Here is a 16,626-nt window from a genome sequence, read left to right as displayed (position 1 = left end):
GGCACCAGCAACTTACTGCGTGTTGTTTCCTGCCCAGAGAATGAGGCGACTTGGTGAACAGATAAATATCCATCTCCATCTAACTCAGTAGATTGCTATTACGACAAGAAATGGAAGGCATTTCGGGTTTCCTAGCAAATCCTGTGGAAACCTCACTTCAGAAAGTCTTATCATTTTGGTTTGATATGCTGCTTCTAATCTTTTGCAGATTGAGGATTATGCTCTGCGGAAGAACATGTCTGTGGCTGAGGTTGAGAAATGGCTGGGACCCATTTTGGGATACGACACAGAGTAACTTGTTTATTTATTTATTTTTAAAATCCTTTTCTCTGCTTGAGGATCCTCAAGGAAATAGAGTCCAGAGTGCCTTTAAAATGAACAGCAGTAGTAGCAACGTATAAGCCCGGCCGCCTCACTCTGCTCCAGGCTTTGGAAGACTGTTTGGTGGAACCTTGCAGAGGAGCAGGGCCTTCCTGTGTCCTTGGGAAGCAAGCGGCTCCTTTCCGGGGGACCTTGAGTGAAGAGCAGCAAGCACAGCGCTGGTGGTTTTCCTGGTCCCCACAGACAGGACAAGCTGGAGTTAGAGGTCTTCTGCATTTCATAGCAAGTCACCTTGCTTTTTTTTTTTTTTCCCCATTTTTACCTTGCGTCTAGGAGGCCACTTACTATTATTTTTTTTTTCTCTTGCTCTCTGAGAAAAAGGCCTGAGACTTAGCTGAGTAGAGAAATGTATAGAAAAACGTGACCCTGTGGCAAAATCACCCTGTGCGAAATGGGGCATTTTAATCTAAAGCGGTCGCAACAGCACTCTGACAGGGAAGAAAGTACAACTCTGCTCTCCCTCTGGAAGACCTCGTTTTCATTTTCTGAAGTCCCGGTTACATGCGTGCGGAAGTCCCTTTGGCCGAAGGCCCGCTCTCACCGCTGACTGCTCAGAGATGCTCAGGCTGTTTGCCCTAGGGTGGTCAGACACAGGGCTGTTCTTCTAGCATTTCTGTCCTCTTCTAGTTTCATATTCTGTGCCCTGAGGGCGAAGAAGGAGGTGGGGCGAGGAAGTGGCTGCTCAGGGTGGTTAGCATCTTGTCACTGTTTTCTGGAGCTGAGTAGGCTCTCGGCTGAGCCGCTGTGTCCTGTGCAGAGTTGGACAGACGAGCAGTGAGATTGCACTCAATTCCCCCCATTTCTGTGCCGACCCGACTGCAGACTCCTGCAGTGCAGGACAGCACACTGATGTGTTCTCAGTTATTTTGGGGGAAATGGCTAAGAACATGGACTTTGACGTCGGACATACCTGGATTCACATTTCACCTTTGCCACTCGCTGTGCAATGCGGGCAAATTGCTTCCACTCTCCAACACTGTCTTCTCCTCTGTACAGTGGGGACACCAGTTCCTCTGTCATGGGCCTGAGGGGCCGATAAATGAGGTGATGCACATAGGGCATGTAGCAGGGGATCTGACACACAGTAGCTTCTGTAGAGCTCAATGGGTAGCGCCTCCAGCTCAGCACACGGTTAGTCTTCCTGGGAAGGGAATAGATTAACGGAAGCGAAAAGATACCAGGGGATCGCAGTTGATAAAGACTGGACTGCCTGCATGAGGTGCCCTTTCTGGGATTAGAGCCCCGTTTACACTGTGACTGGGACAGGGAAGCTGCGTTCGTGTCCCATGAACTGTTAGGACTCATGTTCTGTGTGACAGCCCTCTCCCTTGGCTCTCGTGATTTAAGCCTTGGTTCCCAAAGCAGTTCTAGCAGATGTACATTCAAGTGCATCGGAGGTGAAAGGAAAAAATCTTCGGAGAAGGAGGACCCTCCACATCTGCAGTGTATCCACGTGGACTTACAGAGGAATGGACCTTTCAGCCACCACTTGCCCTTGAAGCATACACAGCTGTGTGCTTCTTGAGGTACAGTCGGTCTGTGCGTGAGTGAGAACGGGACTCAGTTTCCCGAGGCACTTAGTCGGGAGACTTATCTTCTGTTCTGTAACAGGTGTGTTATTCTTGGTACCTTCTTCTGTGAGAAAGGGTAACCTCCTCCGAATATTTGACTGTGTTTCGTCAGAATTAGAGTTGCTAAGAGTCTCCTGATTTCATTAGGTATTTACCATCTCTTCCCTCAGCTGGTTATGTGACAGAATGGCTTCCTTAAATGTACTGTTCATCTCATCCCATGAGGGATGCCTTTTTTTTCCAAAGACAGAAACAAGTTTGTGCAAGTTCGAGCCCCTGTATATTCATGAAAGAATATAACATGCAAGTTGAAGCCCCCTCCCTTGTTTAGGTCACACACTTGGAAGGCAGGTAGGTGGCCGTCCTGAAGGCGGTGTCAGTGCCTGTCCATGCAGAACCTCTTCTGGTTGTCGCCGTCTGTGGCTGTCGTTCGAACCCACTCATAGTCATCATTTTCACTGAAGATCCCACAGTATTTTTCCCTCTAAAGAGGCGCTTGTTTGGCATCTTCCTCTCTCTGCCGCTTGCTCTGCTGTCCACACTGAGGAGTCTGGTTGGTGGGATGGTGGGGAGATCGGGTGTATGACAACCCATTTCTCCTTTGAGAGATTCTCCTCTGTCCTCGCTGCACTCACAGCTGAACTCGCGTAAGAATGGTCCGCCTTCTTTCTGTTTCTCTCCGACATGCCCTCAACAGATACTGACTGACTGCTGTGTGCCCCCCACCTGCTCCCCCTTTCTCTCTTGAACCCAGTGAAGTTAGGTTTTTACCTGCCTCTTCTGGCATCAGTGACCTCTCAGAGGTTAGACCCAGTGGCCTTCCCAGAGATTTGTCATCTGCGTGGGCCTGGACAACGCAGACCCACTTCTTCAAAACTCTCCTTTCCCTGCTTCCCCCTTGGCATCACTCTCTGCTTATCCTTCTGTGTTTCTGATCATTTCTCAGCCGTTTTCATAGTTTTTTTTTTCTTCCTCTGCCCATTTAAATCCTGGTGCCTCAAGGGCCTGGCATTAGTGGCCTCTTTGGCATGTGTAGTTCCAGGGGGTGATCTCACGGAGTCAGCATCCCCATCTAAGCTCTGTCCTGAAGAGCACAGCGTACACCCAACAGCCCCTTCCAGGCAGGCAGACAGACAGACACCTCCATGTGTCTCGTCTCATCCCTCTCCAACCGTGAAATTCAGTCATGAAGAATGGTGCCACCACTCCAACATGAAACCTCACACTCAGCCTGTATCATCTTTGGCTTAGACTATTGCAGGCATCTGACAAAGTCAGCACATGAAAGACACACTTAGCCTACTTTAGTCAGGATGGCGGTAGGGATATTTTGGGAGGGCAATGCTTAGGTGAAGGCCTGATTTGGGATGTGAGGGATGAAGATGAAGAAACAAGGCAGGAACAAGCTGTCTTTGTTCATGAACAGGAGTATGAAGGGTTGTAAAGGTATCACATCTTCCCAAATTGATCTATAGGTTCAGTGCCATTTCCAGCAGAAATTATAGTAGAGTCTGGGTTCAATATGACAAGCAGATATTTAAATTTATATGGAAAAGCAAAGGACTAAGAATGGCTGAGTGCTTCCAAATGTGAAGAAGAGGTTACGAGGTAGTAGGTTTTGTTGTACGTGGTGCAGAGGTGGGCATTCCGAGCAGTGCCGTGAAATGAGGAGCCTGCAGGATAACCCGTGAGTGTGTTGACCTTCACAACATGGTGGAGGTGGCTTGGCGCATCCGGGAGGACAGGCAGGGTGACTCCACATGGGGTGCTGCAACAATGCTTATCTGAAGGGAAAAGGTGAAATTTGGTTTCTGCCTCACGTGTTATCCAACCATCAATTCCAAATATATTGAGGTCTTAAATACAAAAAAGACATATTTCAGTGTTTGCGTGGACAAGCCTAAGGGCAGGAAAGAATCCCTCGAGACATAAAGGACTAACCACAAAAAGAAAAGATGATTAAATCAACTGTTTTTTTTTTTTTTAAGATTGATGTTAAGCTAATAATTTAAAGTAGTGAAAAGACAAACCATGACTTGAGATATTTGTACTACGCTTGACTGACAAAGGATTAGTAAGCAGAATAGATAGAGGGTTCCTATTTAAGAAAAAGAGAAACTTGGCAGAATTAGACTGGAAAGGCATTTCCCAGAAGAGGAAATACACATGGCTTATAAAACAGGTGTTCCACAGCCTCGGAGATCAGAAATATGAATAAAGACGACAACGAGATCCCATTTTACATCCATATTTTGCAGAAGTTAAGGAGCCTGATGATACGGGGTGCCGTAGAAGCTCTGTGAGAACTCTCAGGGTGCAGGCACATGACCAGGCACCTCTGCTTCAGAAAACCATGCTACCTCCCAAAGCTGAACTCTTGCACGTGTTAGGATCTGGCTTACGACTCAGACTCCCCCTCGGGTATCCAACGAACTTGCACACATGTGCCCGGGGGTGTGGGCAAGAACGTTCATAGCAACATCTTCATGATAGTCAAGAACCGAAACACCCGAAATGTCCATCTGTCTGTAGGGGAATGGGTAAATAAGTTAGGTATATTCATACTAAGTGGTTATTATTCAGTAGTGGAAATGAATGAACTGCAGCTATATGGGACAATAAGAATGAATCTCAGGAAATAAGAACAAAAGCAGACCCCAGGAGATCATGGGCTGTGATGCTATTTTTATGGAGCTCAAAAACAAGCAAAACCAAAGAATATATTGTCTAACCGCACGTAACTGGTAAAACTATGTTGTAAAAAAAAGAAGAAGTAACACTGATAAACCAAAATTGAGCAGAAGAATTAACCCTGAGAGGGGGAACCTAAGCGGATCACAGAGGGACACCTAGGTGGATGCAGGTCATTAGTAATACTCTAGTTCTCGGGTTGTATGATAGGTTTATGGCTGTTTGTTATATTATTCTTCAGTAACAGAGTTTTATATGTATTAAATGTTGTATTTAATGCATGTTTTAAGTCTATTTTAAATAAAGACAGAATAAGCAAAAATCTGGGATGGTGACTTTGCATATAATGTTGTGTATGTGTCAAATAGATTTTTTTCAGAAAGGAAGGACATGTCGGCCAGAGTGAACAGCAGTGCAAAGGCGGGAGCAGAGGGGTGCTTTGTGCATGGGCTTTGGTGAATGAGTGCGTGCAGTGCCGTTTGCTCCGGCAGAGGATGTAGGAGGGGAGAAGAGATGAGTTCGGGACAAGGTTGACATGACTGAATGCGGGCAGCCGGATACGTGACTTTGGAATTTAGGAAGACTGTCTGGCCTTAGGATTGGGAGGCTTCGGTGTGGAGATGGAGGTCAGGCCACAAGCGTGGACAGGACAGCCTGGGGAGGATGTGAGGAGGAGGGAGCCCAAGACAGAACTGGATTCCAGGAACGGGGTGGGCAGGCAGCCCGCTGGGAGAGTCCACATCCAGAGGTCCAGGAGGGAGGGTGCAGCTGCGGCATCGTCAGCGGCTGTGGGGGCCGTTGGTGGACTGTGGCGGGTTGAAGATTGAATCGGAGGTGAGAAAGCTGTTATTTAAAGAACACTGGGTGTTGGGTTTGATTAGTTTATTACAGATTTTCGATACTAACCCTTTATCAGGTATGTTATTTGCAAATACCTTCTCCCATTCCAAAGATTGCCTTTTAGTTTTGTTGATTGTTTCCCTCGCTGTGCAGAAGCTTTTTATTTTGCTGTAGTCCCAAAAGTTTGTTTTTGCTTTTGTTTCCCTTACCTCAGGAGACATAACCCTTAGTAAGAAGTTGCTATGACCAATGTCAGAGAGGTTGCAGCCTGTGTTCTCCTCTAGGATTTTGATGGATTCCTGTCTCACATTGAGGTCTTTCACCCGTTTTGAATTTATCTTTGTGTATAGTGTGAGAAAGTGGTCCAGTTTCATTCTTTTGCATGTTGCTCTCCTGTTTTCCCAACACCATTTGTTGAAACTCAGCACCCAAAAAACAAATAATCCAGTTACAAAATGGGCAGAAGACAGGAATAGACATTTTTCCAAAGAAGACATCCAGATGGCCAACAGACATATGCAGAGATGTTCAACATCACTCATCATCAGGGAAATACAAATCAAAACCACAGTGAGACACAATGAGACACAAATCAGTGAGACACAACCACAGTGAGACACAAATCAAAACCTAACACCTGTCACAATGGCTAAAATTAACACAGGAAACAACAGATGTTGATGAGGATGCAGAGAAAGGGGAACCTTCTTACACTGTTGGTGGGAATGCAAGCTGGTGCAGCCACTCTGGAAAACAGTATGGAGGTTCCTCAAAAAGTTGAAAATAGAGCTACCCTATGATCCCGCAAGTGCACTACTAGATATTTACCCAAACGGTACAAAAGTACTGATTTGAAAGGGTACCTGCACCCCAGTATTTATAGCAGCTTTATCAACAAGAGCCAAATTATGGAAAGAGCCCAAATGTCCATCGATAAGTGAATAGATAAAGATGTGGTGTGTGTGTGTGTGTATATATATATATATACGTATATATATATATACACACACACATACACAATGGGATATTACCCAACCATCAGAAAGAATGAAATCTTGCCGTTTGCAACGATGTGGATGGAGCTAGAGTGTATTATGCTAAGCAAAATAAGTCAGAAAGATGAATACCATATGATTTCACTCATATGTGGAATTTAAGAAAGGAAACGGGTGAACATGGCGGTGGGGAGAGGCAACCAAGAAACAGACTTTTTAACTATAGAGAACAAACTGAGGGTTGCTGGAGGGCAGGGTGGTGGGAGGATGGGTTGAATGGGTGATGGCTATTAAGGAGGGCGCTTGCTGTGATGAGCACTGGGTGTTGTATGTAAGTGGTGACTCACTAAATTCTACTCCTGAAACTAATGTACACTATATGTTAACTAACTAGAATCTAAATAAAAACTTGAAACAAATAAACGAAAATAACGTTGGAGTGGTAGGTAGAATGGAGAGAGTATTTTAAGATAAGAAAAGGAGTTTTATGCCAAGAGGAAATATAAGAGGGTTACAGATAATGCAAAAGTAAAAAATGTACATTTTCCCCTAAGTCCAGAGAGACTGGACTTCCATCTACCAGTCCCCCACATTTTAAACCTGGGAGTTGTCCTTACCCTCCCTTTTTGTGAAACATCACATCCAGTTGGGGGCCATACTCTGACCATTTTACACGCTAAAATACGTCTTTAGTCTCTCTCTCCTACCCTGCCCAGGCTTAGATTCTCACTTCTCCTCTGGACTCAGTCCGCTGGGTGGGTTTTCGGGCTCCTACAGCTGTTACTAGTGAGCTCTCTGAACCTTCACGCCCACCTCTATCCTGCTGCCCAGATCAGTATGCCCATCTTGCCTAGGATCTGTCCAAAGTCCTTACACACTTGCGAAGCTTTCCACGTTCTCCCTGTGCGTGCTCTGAAGGAGGTACCTGCTCACCTTGTCTCCTCCCCCCTGACATAACCCTGCCCCAACTCTACCCACAGGCTTCAGGAAACCTTCCCAACAACCCTCCAGTCCCCGAAAAGCTATGTGACCCCTCTTCCTGCCTGGCAATAGAACCGTGCATATTTCCCACTGCTCCCATGGTGACAGAATAATCTATTTCCCCATTAGACTGGGATTCTTAAGGACAGATTTGAAACCTTGTTCATCTTTGCATTAACATGTTTAAAACAGAGCTCAGTTCCTGATAGGTGCTCAATAAAGGTTGGCTTGAGTTGATGAGCAGATTCTCTCAGAGACAGTGGTTTATAGGGAGAGCATTCTGTGAAGCTCCATGAGGGCAGGACCAAAGCTCCATGATTGGGCCCAGAACCCCCAGAGCCTAGCCCACCAGCTGCCATGTAACTCACTACATAAAGTGTTTTCTGAGTGAGTGGGAGTAGAACCAGGATGATTTTCTCTTGCTCAGAAGGAGACTGGGACATAAATAAACCCTAGCACCCTAAATACCCATCTTCACGATTTCATATTAGAAGAAACAGCCCTGTTCATATTCCCCATGCTGCCCCATGAAGACGGCACATTGACAGTCCTGCAGAAAAGCTACCTCACTTCATAGCTTACTTGCTACAGATCATCTGGATGTATGGTCAGATTATAGGACACAGAGTATTTTTTTTAAGATTTTATTTATTTCTGAGAGAGAGAGAGAGAGCACAAGCAGGGGGAGGAGCAGAGGCAGAGGGAGAAGCAGACTCCGTGCCGAGCAGGGAGCCCGATGCGGGGCTCGATCGCAGGACCCCGGGACCATGACCTGAGCCGAAGGCAGACGCTTAACGACTGAGCCACGCAGGCCCCCTGAGGACACAGAGTATGTTTTAATTCCATATGTGTGTGTGAAAACACGCTAGTACGTGCAGTGAAAATGTCTGGAAGGGTACACAGATTCTGGGGAATGGGACTGGGGGACCAGGGGTGAGGGACCCATGGCTGGGGCATGGCTCGTTCTTTCTGCACTGCTTCAGAGTTCTACAACAAGCCTCTATGGCTGTAGTTTAAAAAAAGATTAGCTTGGCAACAAACCCAGCTTGAAATAGATGCTATTTCGAATAATCTGAGTGAAAAGTTAGGATTTAAATCAATTAAGCCCCAAACTTGGTCCCATTTCTCAACACGTGGAGTATCTAATTCCACTTACATTCTCCCTTCTTCAAATGTGATTTTCAAGGCTATCTCTTGCCTTGTCCTTTGCTTTTAAGTATTATTATAGCCTTTTGGAGACTCACAAAACAAGTGATTTCTGTAATTGTTGCCTAGAAAAGGATTGGATTAAATCATTTTTGAGAACCTTAAAATTAGATATCGCGTGAAATGGAAGAAACAAAAAGCAGACAGACTGATGAGTGATGTTTCTCACAGCCTCTGCCTTCCATAATGGGATATGTATGGCAGCCTGCAGCCTATGATGCTCATGGCTGCTGAGAAAGGAACTTTGAACTTTTTGCAGTCCTGTTTGTTCTTTTACCGAGAGAGAAAGAAGAGAGAAAAGTGACATTTCCTCCCAAGTTCTCTGAAGGATTTCAAGGCTTACCTGTGTTCAATCATGTGGCATTGTTTATCCTATTATAGAAAAGAAGAGCCATTTATTTTGCGCATGTCTTCAGTAAAAACCTGTGAACTCCAGCTGTCCTGGTGGATAGTGCTAAATACCACTATTTAAAAACATTTATACCTGATGTGATAGATTGCTTTTTAATTCTGTTGAAATGAGCATATCAAGAAAATGCAAAGAATTTCAGTGGAAAACATCTGAGTGTCAGAAGTGCTTGGTTAATTTTTAAATATTGCAACTCTTTTGAGAAAAGGCAGCAGTTAGCTCCAAGACATTTTTCAGTGGCTGGTTTTATATAAAGCCTTCTGTTCAGTCATCTGCTTGCTCTTGCATTGCTCTGGGCAGGTCATAACGTACCTGCTTTAAAACTATTCAGGAAGTTGAAGTGCAGAAAAGCCAAGTTAGAGCTTGGTTACTAGCAGAGCCAATGTTGGTCCCTGGTTTGCAGAATCCTATTTCCCTCCAGTGTGCCTTCAAATCAATTAAACTTTGAATAAAATTAAGCATCAAGTATCAGTGAGTGAATATATTCCTCGTTCCCCCACCCTCAAATCAGAGAGTTATGATAAAAGGAAGGAGATGGGTACAGTTCTAAGTTTTGGGGTGCCTCTCAGCTTGACATAGGGATGAGTTTGGGTACAGTTCTTTTTTATGATTAGAAAAGTGGGGGTGTCTGGCTGGCTCAGTCAGTTGAGCATATGCCTGTGGCTCAGGTCATGATTTCAGGGTCCTGGGATCGAGTCCCACATCGGGCTCCCTGCTCAGTGGGGATTCTGCTTCTTCCTCTGCCTCTCCCTGGCTCATGCTGTCTCTCTCTCTCAAATAAATAAATAATCTTTTTTAAAAAAATTAGAAAAATGGTCAATAAACTGAAAATAATTTAAAAACCTCTTCACGTTTCACACTTTGTGCCTTCTTACGCACCAGACCAGATGAGCCAAGACAAGAGCCCTATGAAAACTTCTCTGTCTGCCATAATTGACCATCGTGAAGAAAATGGGCAAAGACAAACCTTTACCAGAAAGTTGGAGGCAAGGAGGCCTCTATTCTATTTGATGAGGTACTCAAGGAAGGAGAGCATTTGCAATAGGTAATGCCAGAACCAAAAATTTAGAAATTCTGTCAGGCGTGTAGATGGAACTTAAATATTTGTTGGATGGATGAAATCATACTGGAGGCTCGAGCACCAAGAAACCAGCCAGGAAGGGAGAGAAGTCAGACAGAGAAAGATCAATACTGTATGATCTCACTTGTATGTAGAATCTGAAAAAAACCTCAACTAGTAAAAACAGTAGAATGGTGGTTCTCAGGAACAGTAGAATGGTGGGGGGCCTGGGGAGATGTTGTTTTAAGGGTATAAGCTTACAACTAGTAGACAAATGAGTCAGGGAGACTTAATACACAGCATAGTGATTATAGTCATCAACACTGTATTATAAACTTCTAAGTTGCTAAGAGACCACGTTGTAACTGTTCTCACATAAAAAAGAAATGATATGTGACATGGTAAAGGTACTAGCTAAGCCCCTGTAATAATCATATTGTAATATATAAATGTATCAAACCAACACATTGTGGGTCTTAAGCTTACACAATGTTATATGTCAGTTATATTTCAATAATAATAATAGTAATAATAAAAACAGCTAGGACTCCCTAGGGCTTTTCCAGGCACATTCAGAGATTTGCTGCACCTGTTCAATGCAAAGAAAGAATTGAGCCGAAACCAATCTGAAGCATCGGTCAGTGGCCTTTCCAAAACCTACTCCTCCGTGATCACTGATATTCAGAACGATGAGTCACAAGTATTGCAGTATTCCCGCAGTGCCTTCTGAATCATCAAAGACTCGTTAAAATTCAGGATAACTCCAGCATGCAGTACATTTTCCCGTGCGAATTACTATATTTGAAGGCTGGCCACCCAACAAGTATGAGAAGCGTGATCCCTCTCCCTTAACCAGAATACAGACTAAGAAGAATTCTTCCTTCCCCCATCATGTCAGCTACCAGAGTATCTTCCACCATTATCACTGTGTGGCCAAAGCCCCCAGCCTGACGGTGTTTAAACCAGACCAAGCGATGCTGAAGGACAGGGGGTTCATCAGGGTGAGTGTGAAGATGCAGACAGAATGCAGTTACAGGATGAGGGAGTGTGTCGTGATAAGGATGTCAGCACAAACCCTGGGAGCTTTAGGGACCGGTGCATGGCGGGGTTGAGTCACTCAGTGCCGTTGGCACCGAGGGGGAAGGAAGATGCTAATTTTGGATGGTTTGTATCCGATTAGCAGAAGTATCTGACTCTAGAAAGCAGACTAATTATTGGGTTTTGTTTAGTGATGACTTTATTGGGTTTGGATGCCACCTGTAAATTTTTACTCACAAAGTGTGCGGGGTCCGAGGGGTTGTGGAAAGTTGATGATGGGAAGTGAGGGTAAATTTTTCAAAGGGTCTGGTAATGTAAGTAGCAAACATTTGTGGGCATATTTGGGAGGGGGCAGGAGGGACTTTACCCAAATATTTTCTTACCAGCATTAGAGGGGTAAAGCCTGCCTTTCATAGGGAAAAGGATGTGTGTATGCAGTTGCCAGTGGCTTTGGTATTATGAATACAGTAATTTCTCTTACTCCTTTCAGGTAAAAATCTGAAAAACTTTTAATATTTTGTAGATTTGGTTGGTACCTTGCGATCAGGGCCCTGCTGAGATTTGCAGCCATAGGGGAAAAACCGTTGACATCTACTTTTTTCTTTTGTCATGAGCTCAAACAGCGCTCATGATATGAAATGCTGGCTGGGAAAGTTACCTCTCTTTTGCTCTGACTGAGATCCCCAAGAGGGGGAATGCATGCCTTAAGATGACATTTGTGCATTCATTCATATTCATTCAATTCATTCATTTCAGTGCTCATTCATCAATTATTTATTGGGCTGGGTCCTGTTCTAGGGCTGGGTATGCAAGGATAGCAAACGAGTCAGATTCTCTGGGCTCAGGGAGAGTAAAATTCTCCGCAGAGTTTCTAGCCAGCTGACTCTCTCCAGTACCTTGTGTCATTCAAGCCTTAAACCCATCCTCCACTGCAGATTTAAAAGCAGAGGAGGCATCCCTCCCCTCTCTTGGTCTCCTTGGGGGAGGGGCCTGGAGGAATGTTGCACCACCCATGTAGATTTCAGGCCTCCTTCCCAAGATGCTTCTGAGTGCAACGCCAGCGGTTAGGAAACGACCTTTTGCTTTGTCCCCTCACCAGCCCCAATTTGAGACTTCATCAGGTAAGTTTGGTTGCCTTTCTTCTTGCTTAACCCAGGTTGAAACCAGTGTGCTATGTAGTACCATCAAAAACACTGGTACAATCCCGTGACAGACCCCTTTCTGAATGTTAATCTCCTTGTTGCTCTGCCAGAATCAGGTACAGTGGCTGTGTGCACCGCACGTGTGTGCGCAAGCGGCCCCAGCCTGTATCCTAGCAGGAGAGGTCTACGATCAGCCATGAGCAGAAACACGGCTCTGTGTCGCTTCATGAACACAGATCCAAGAGCAACTGTCAAGTTTCCCTCCCCCCTATCTCACCCTGGCCTTTGAGGGACAAAAGTGCTCAGAAATCTCCCCCTGCAGATTAACAAACTGTGCTTCCAAAGAGTATTTACTGATAAACATCTGCCTTCCAGAGAGAAACCATTTATTTCACAAAACTGCTCTTTAGAGATTTATTGATGCAGCTTGCCTTCCTGCCATTGCCCTAAATCATGATTCCCTCTTTTTTCCCTCCTAATGTCTTTCCCAAAAATTTGCTTTTGGAGCCTTGGTACATGAGGAGATAGGAGTTTGATGGTAACATAAATTTTAAAAAGCCCCCACCTTACCTTACAACATCTTTTCTGTTCTGTCATTAAAGGGTATTTATGGTGAGCAAAATCTCTAGAACCCTGGTTTATCGCATTAAATAAGTCTGCCTTCAAGTGACTAGTAAAGATAAATGCCCTTAATCAGCCAATACCCTTCTATGGTGAACGCCAGCCTTACAGCTCCCTCAGTTCCTAAGTCTTAGCCTTTCGTCTGTCACTTGTGCGGGGCTCTCGAGATTACATACTGCTTTGTAACTCTATTTACATCATAGGCTATAATGTATTAGCTCCCAATTTAGATTGTAGGGCATTTAAAAGAGCAAAAACGATCTCTTCTGCTTTCTTTGTATGTTTTGAAACTTTGAAGAGAGCAGATACTTAGGCATTTGTTAATGAAGAATCCGACCTGAGGTGACCAGTTGTGTGAGGGGACTCGAGTCAGACTGTTTATCTTCTCAGGTGTGTGATCAGCCATAGTATATATTCTGTGTTGCTTCATAGATGCCCCCCGCCCTCCACTCATGCCTCCAACAGTTACTAGCTTGGGTGCCTTTGGTCAAGTTACATGGCTTCTGTAAGCTGCAGCTTCTCCACCTATAGAAGGACCATTATGCTTGTGTAGGAACTTGAATGTGGTACTCTACGGAAAGCACGCAGCTACATGGTATGTGCTGGAAGGCTGGCTTGTGCAAGCACACCCTGAATGCCCATTAATCACTATCTTGGGAAAGTGGAGATCCTGTTCTCCCTCTCTATTCCCTCAAGCAGAGTATGTGGAAGAGCATGTGGTTCAGCGTTCAAGGTCAAGGGCTCCAGGGGTGGTCAACCTGAAGCATTTCCTTTGTAATGAAGAGTGTCTGGATGGCAAGCCTTGATCGCCTTGGAACACTGACTGTTTAAGGAGGGAGAAGCTACAGATAGTTGCTGGACTAGTTGTTACACCATAAAAGCTTGCTGCTTGTAGATCCCAGAGCAGATGCTTTGTCCAGTAGGCTGCTCCTAGACTCCCTGTATGTAAATTCCCCCAGTACACCTATGTCTTGATCGCTGTCTTGTCTTTGTTCTCTCTGGACCATCACCCACCTTTGGCTGAGAGTCTGCTGGAATGTGGCTGCACACTCGGCACGGTGCTTTGCTTAAAAAAAAAAAAAAATCACTAACTGAAGGATAATAGTGAAGATCCTTGGGAGAGATTTAATTTTCTCACTTTTTCACCGTGCTACCAAAATAATGCAACACCACATCAAATATACCTCATTTATAGACAATGTGTATAAATCTAATTATGAATGCTAGTGGCACAAGAGTTTAGGGACAAGAGACCTAACTGTGGCGAGACTGGAAAATTTCCAGAAGGAGCCATAAATATTACAGATGAGCCAACTGGGTGCAAACCAAGGCCATGCTGGGAATTAAGAGCTCGGTTTTATGAAATGACTTCTAACTGTAGCATCACATTTTTTTTTTAAATTAACCTTTCTCTATATAGGAAATTCATTTTAATTTTGCCTGGATTCATTCCTGAACAAAGTCATAAGTAGGTAACTTATTTTGGTTCTACATTATGGACAACATTCCTGTTAGAGGATTGATGTCTACAGATAGATTACTGTGGTCATCAGGAGAGTTATATGAGATTGAGTTAAATCCATCCCACACCTGGAAAAGCACCCCCAATACACTGAGCTATATTTGCATTTTCAGTAGTATTTTTTTATCCTAAAACTTGTTTATTGCAAAAAAAATTATAAACTATATAAAAGTATATAGAGGAAAACAATTCATGATTCTAGAATACACATTTAGCTACTACTAATATTTCATGACCTTTCCTTCTGTTATCTTTCCTTCTTTCTTTCCATCCACGTGTGAGTAGGCTGAATAATGGCCCCCAAATATAGCCATGTCTTAATCCCCAGAACCTATGACTATTACTTTCTATGGCAAAAGGACGACTGTTACCTTCTGTGATGAAAGGTGGCCTTAAATTAAGAATCTTGAAATGGGGAGATTATTCTGGATAATCCAATGGGGCCTAAATGCAGTTACAGGTATCCTTAGAAGGGAGAAGCAAGGGGAGATTTGACACAGAAGAAGACAAAGTCACCATTAAGGCAAGATGCCCCTGGCTTTGAAGAGGGAGGAAAGGGCTGTGAGCCAAAGAATGCAGGCAGCTTCTAGAAGCTGCAAAAGCAAGGAAATGGATTCTCCCTTGGAGCCTTCTGGAAAGAGCCCAGCATTGCTGACACCTTGATTTTGGCCCAGCGATATGGATTTCTGATGTCCAACCCCCAAAACTATAAGAGACTGTAACTGTAGACATCAAATTTATGGTAATTTGTTATAGCAGTGATAGGAAATGAATATACCATGAATCTTACCAGTTTTTATACCTACCAACCCATTCACCACATGCTGTCTTTCTTTATATGACTTATATGTTACTAGATACATATATACATAATTATATGTACAATATGTATATGTACATTATTAGCATATATTTTATACATATTGTATATTTTCACATATTTATTTATTGTGATAAAATTTACCTTTCAAGTGTATAGTTCTGTGGCATTAAGTCCATTCACATTGCGCAACCATCAGCACCATCCATCTCTAGAACTTTTTCATCTTCCCCAACTGAAACTCTGTCCTCATTGAACACTAAGTCCCTATTTCCTCTCCTCCCACTCCCAGCCCTTGGTCACCACAATGCCACTTTCTGTGTTTATGAATTTGACTCCTCTAGGGACCTCATATATTTGGAACTGTATGATATTTATCCTTTTGTGATGGGCTTATTTCACCGAGCATCATGTCTTCAAGATTCATTTGTTTAGTACCAGGTATCAGAATTCCCTTCCTTTTTAAGGCTGAATACTATTCCATTGTGTGGATGTCCCACATTTTGTTTATCCATTCATTTGTTGACAGACACTTGGATTGCTTCCACATTTTGGCCATTTTGCATAAAGTTGCTAACAACATGGTTGTACAAATACCTACTGACATCGCTGCCTTCATTTCTTTTGGGGTATATACCCAGAAACGGAATTGCTGGATCATATGGTAATTCAATGTCTAATTTTTTGAGGAATTGCCATACTGCTTTCCACAGCACCTGTATCATTTTACATTATAATCAGCAGAGCACAAGAACCTCAGGTTCCCCACATCTTTGCCAACATTTACTGTTTTCTTACTTTTTTTTATAACAGCCACCCTAGTGGTGGTTTATACGTGTATATTTTCATATTACCTTTTCCCCACTCAGTTTTGTATCAAAGTCTTTAAAGATTTCGTTTTAAAGGCCATATAACAATCTATTCTAGGGTTGCCTGGGTGGCTCAATTGGTTAAGCATCCGACTCTTGATTTCGGTTCAGGTCAGGATCTCAGAGTCATGAGATTGGGCCCTGCATTGGGCTCTGCGCTGGGCTTGGAGCCTGCTTGAGATTCTGTCTCTGCACCCCCCAACTCACTCTCTCACTCTGTCTCAAAAACAAAACAAAACCCCTATTCTAAATATATTCTATAATTTGTGTAACTATTCCTCCTTGTGGAACATTAGGCTGTTTCTAATTTTTTTGTCATTGTAGATTACAAAAGTGTGAGCATAATTGAGCACTAAACTGTTGTTCACATCTCTGAGAATGTCCTAAGAATGATTTACTCCAAGGAACATTACATTGAAAACTGTTGGTGTGTTTAACAAAATTACTTTCCAAAAGGATGTTCTGCTTAGCAGATGATGA

The 16,626-nt window shown here is 43.7% G+C and overlaps 1 protein-coding gene across 7 annotated transcripts in view; it reads left to right on the top strand.

Moving 5' to 3' along the window:
- The window catches only part of MTR (5-methyltetrahydrofolate-homocysteine methyltransferase), a 98,797-nt gene extending 94,075 nt beyond the window's left edge, over positions 1–4,722 (top strand). For 6 of the 7 annotated variants that reach the window (XM_025850832.2, XM_073879005.1, XM_025850831.2 and 3 more), the window contains one exon: positions 209–4,722. In XM_025850832.2, the coding sequence (XP_025706617.1) occupies positions 209–295 (87 nt within the window). In that variant the 3' untranslated portion in view covers positions 296–4,722. The remainder of the gene's footprint in view (positions 1–208) is intronic. The other variant, XR_012374303.1, reaches the window with a different exon arrangement.
- The last annotated feature ends 11,904 nt before the right edge of the window (positions 4,723–16,626 follow it).

The sequence above is a fragment of the Callorhinus ursinus genome, unplaced genomic scaffold, assembly GCF_003265705.2.
Source record: "Callorhinus ursinus isolate GAN/ISIS: 27379988/994484 unplaced genomic scaffold, GSC_fseal_2.0 scaffold32, whole genome shotgun sequence".
Lineage (NCBI taxonomy): Eukaryota > Metazoa > Chordata > Mammalia > Carnivora > Otariidae > Callorhinus > Callorhinus ursinus.
This window is presented reverse-complemented; position numbering and strand designations above follow the sequence as displayed.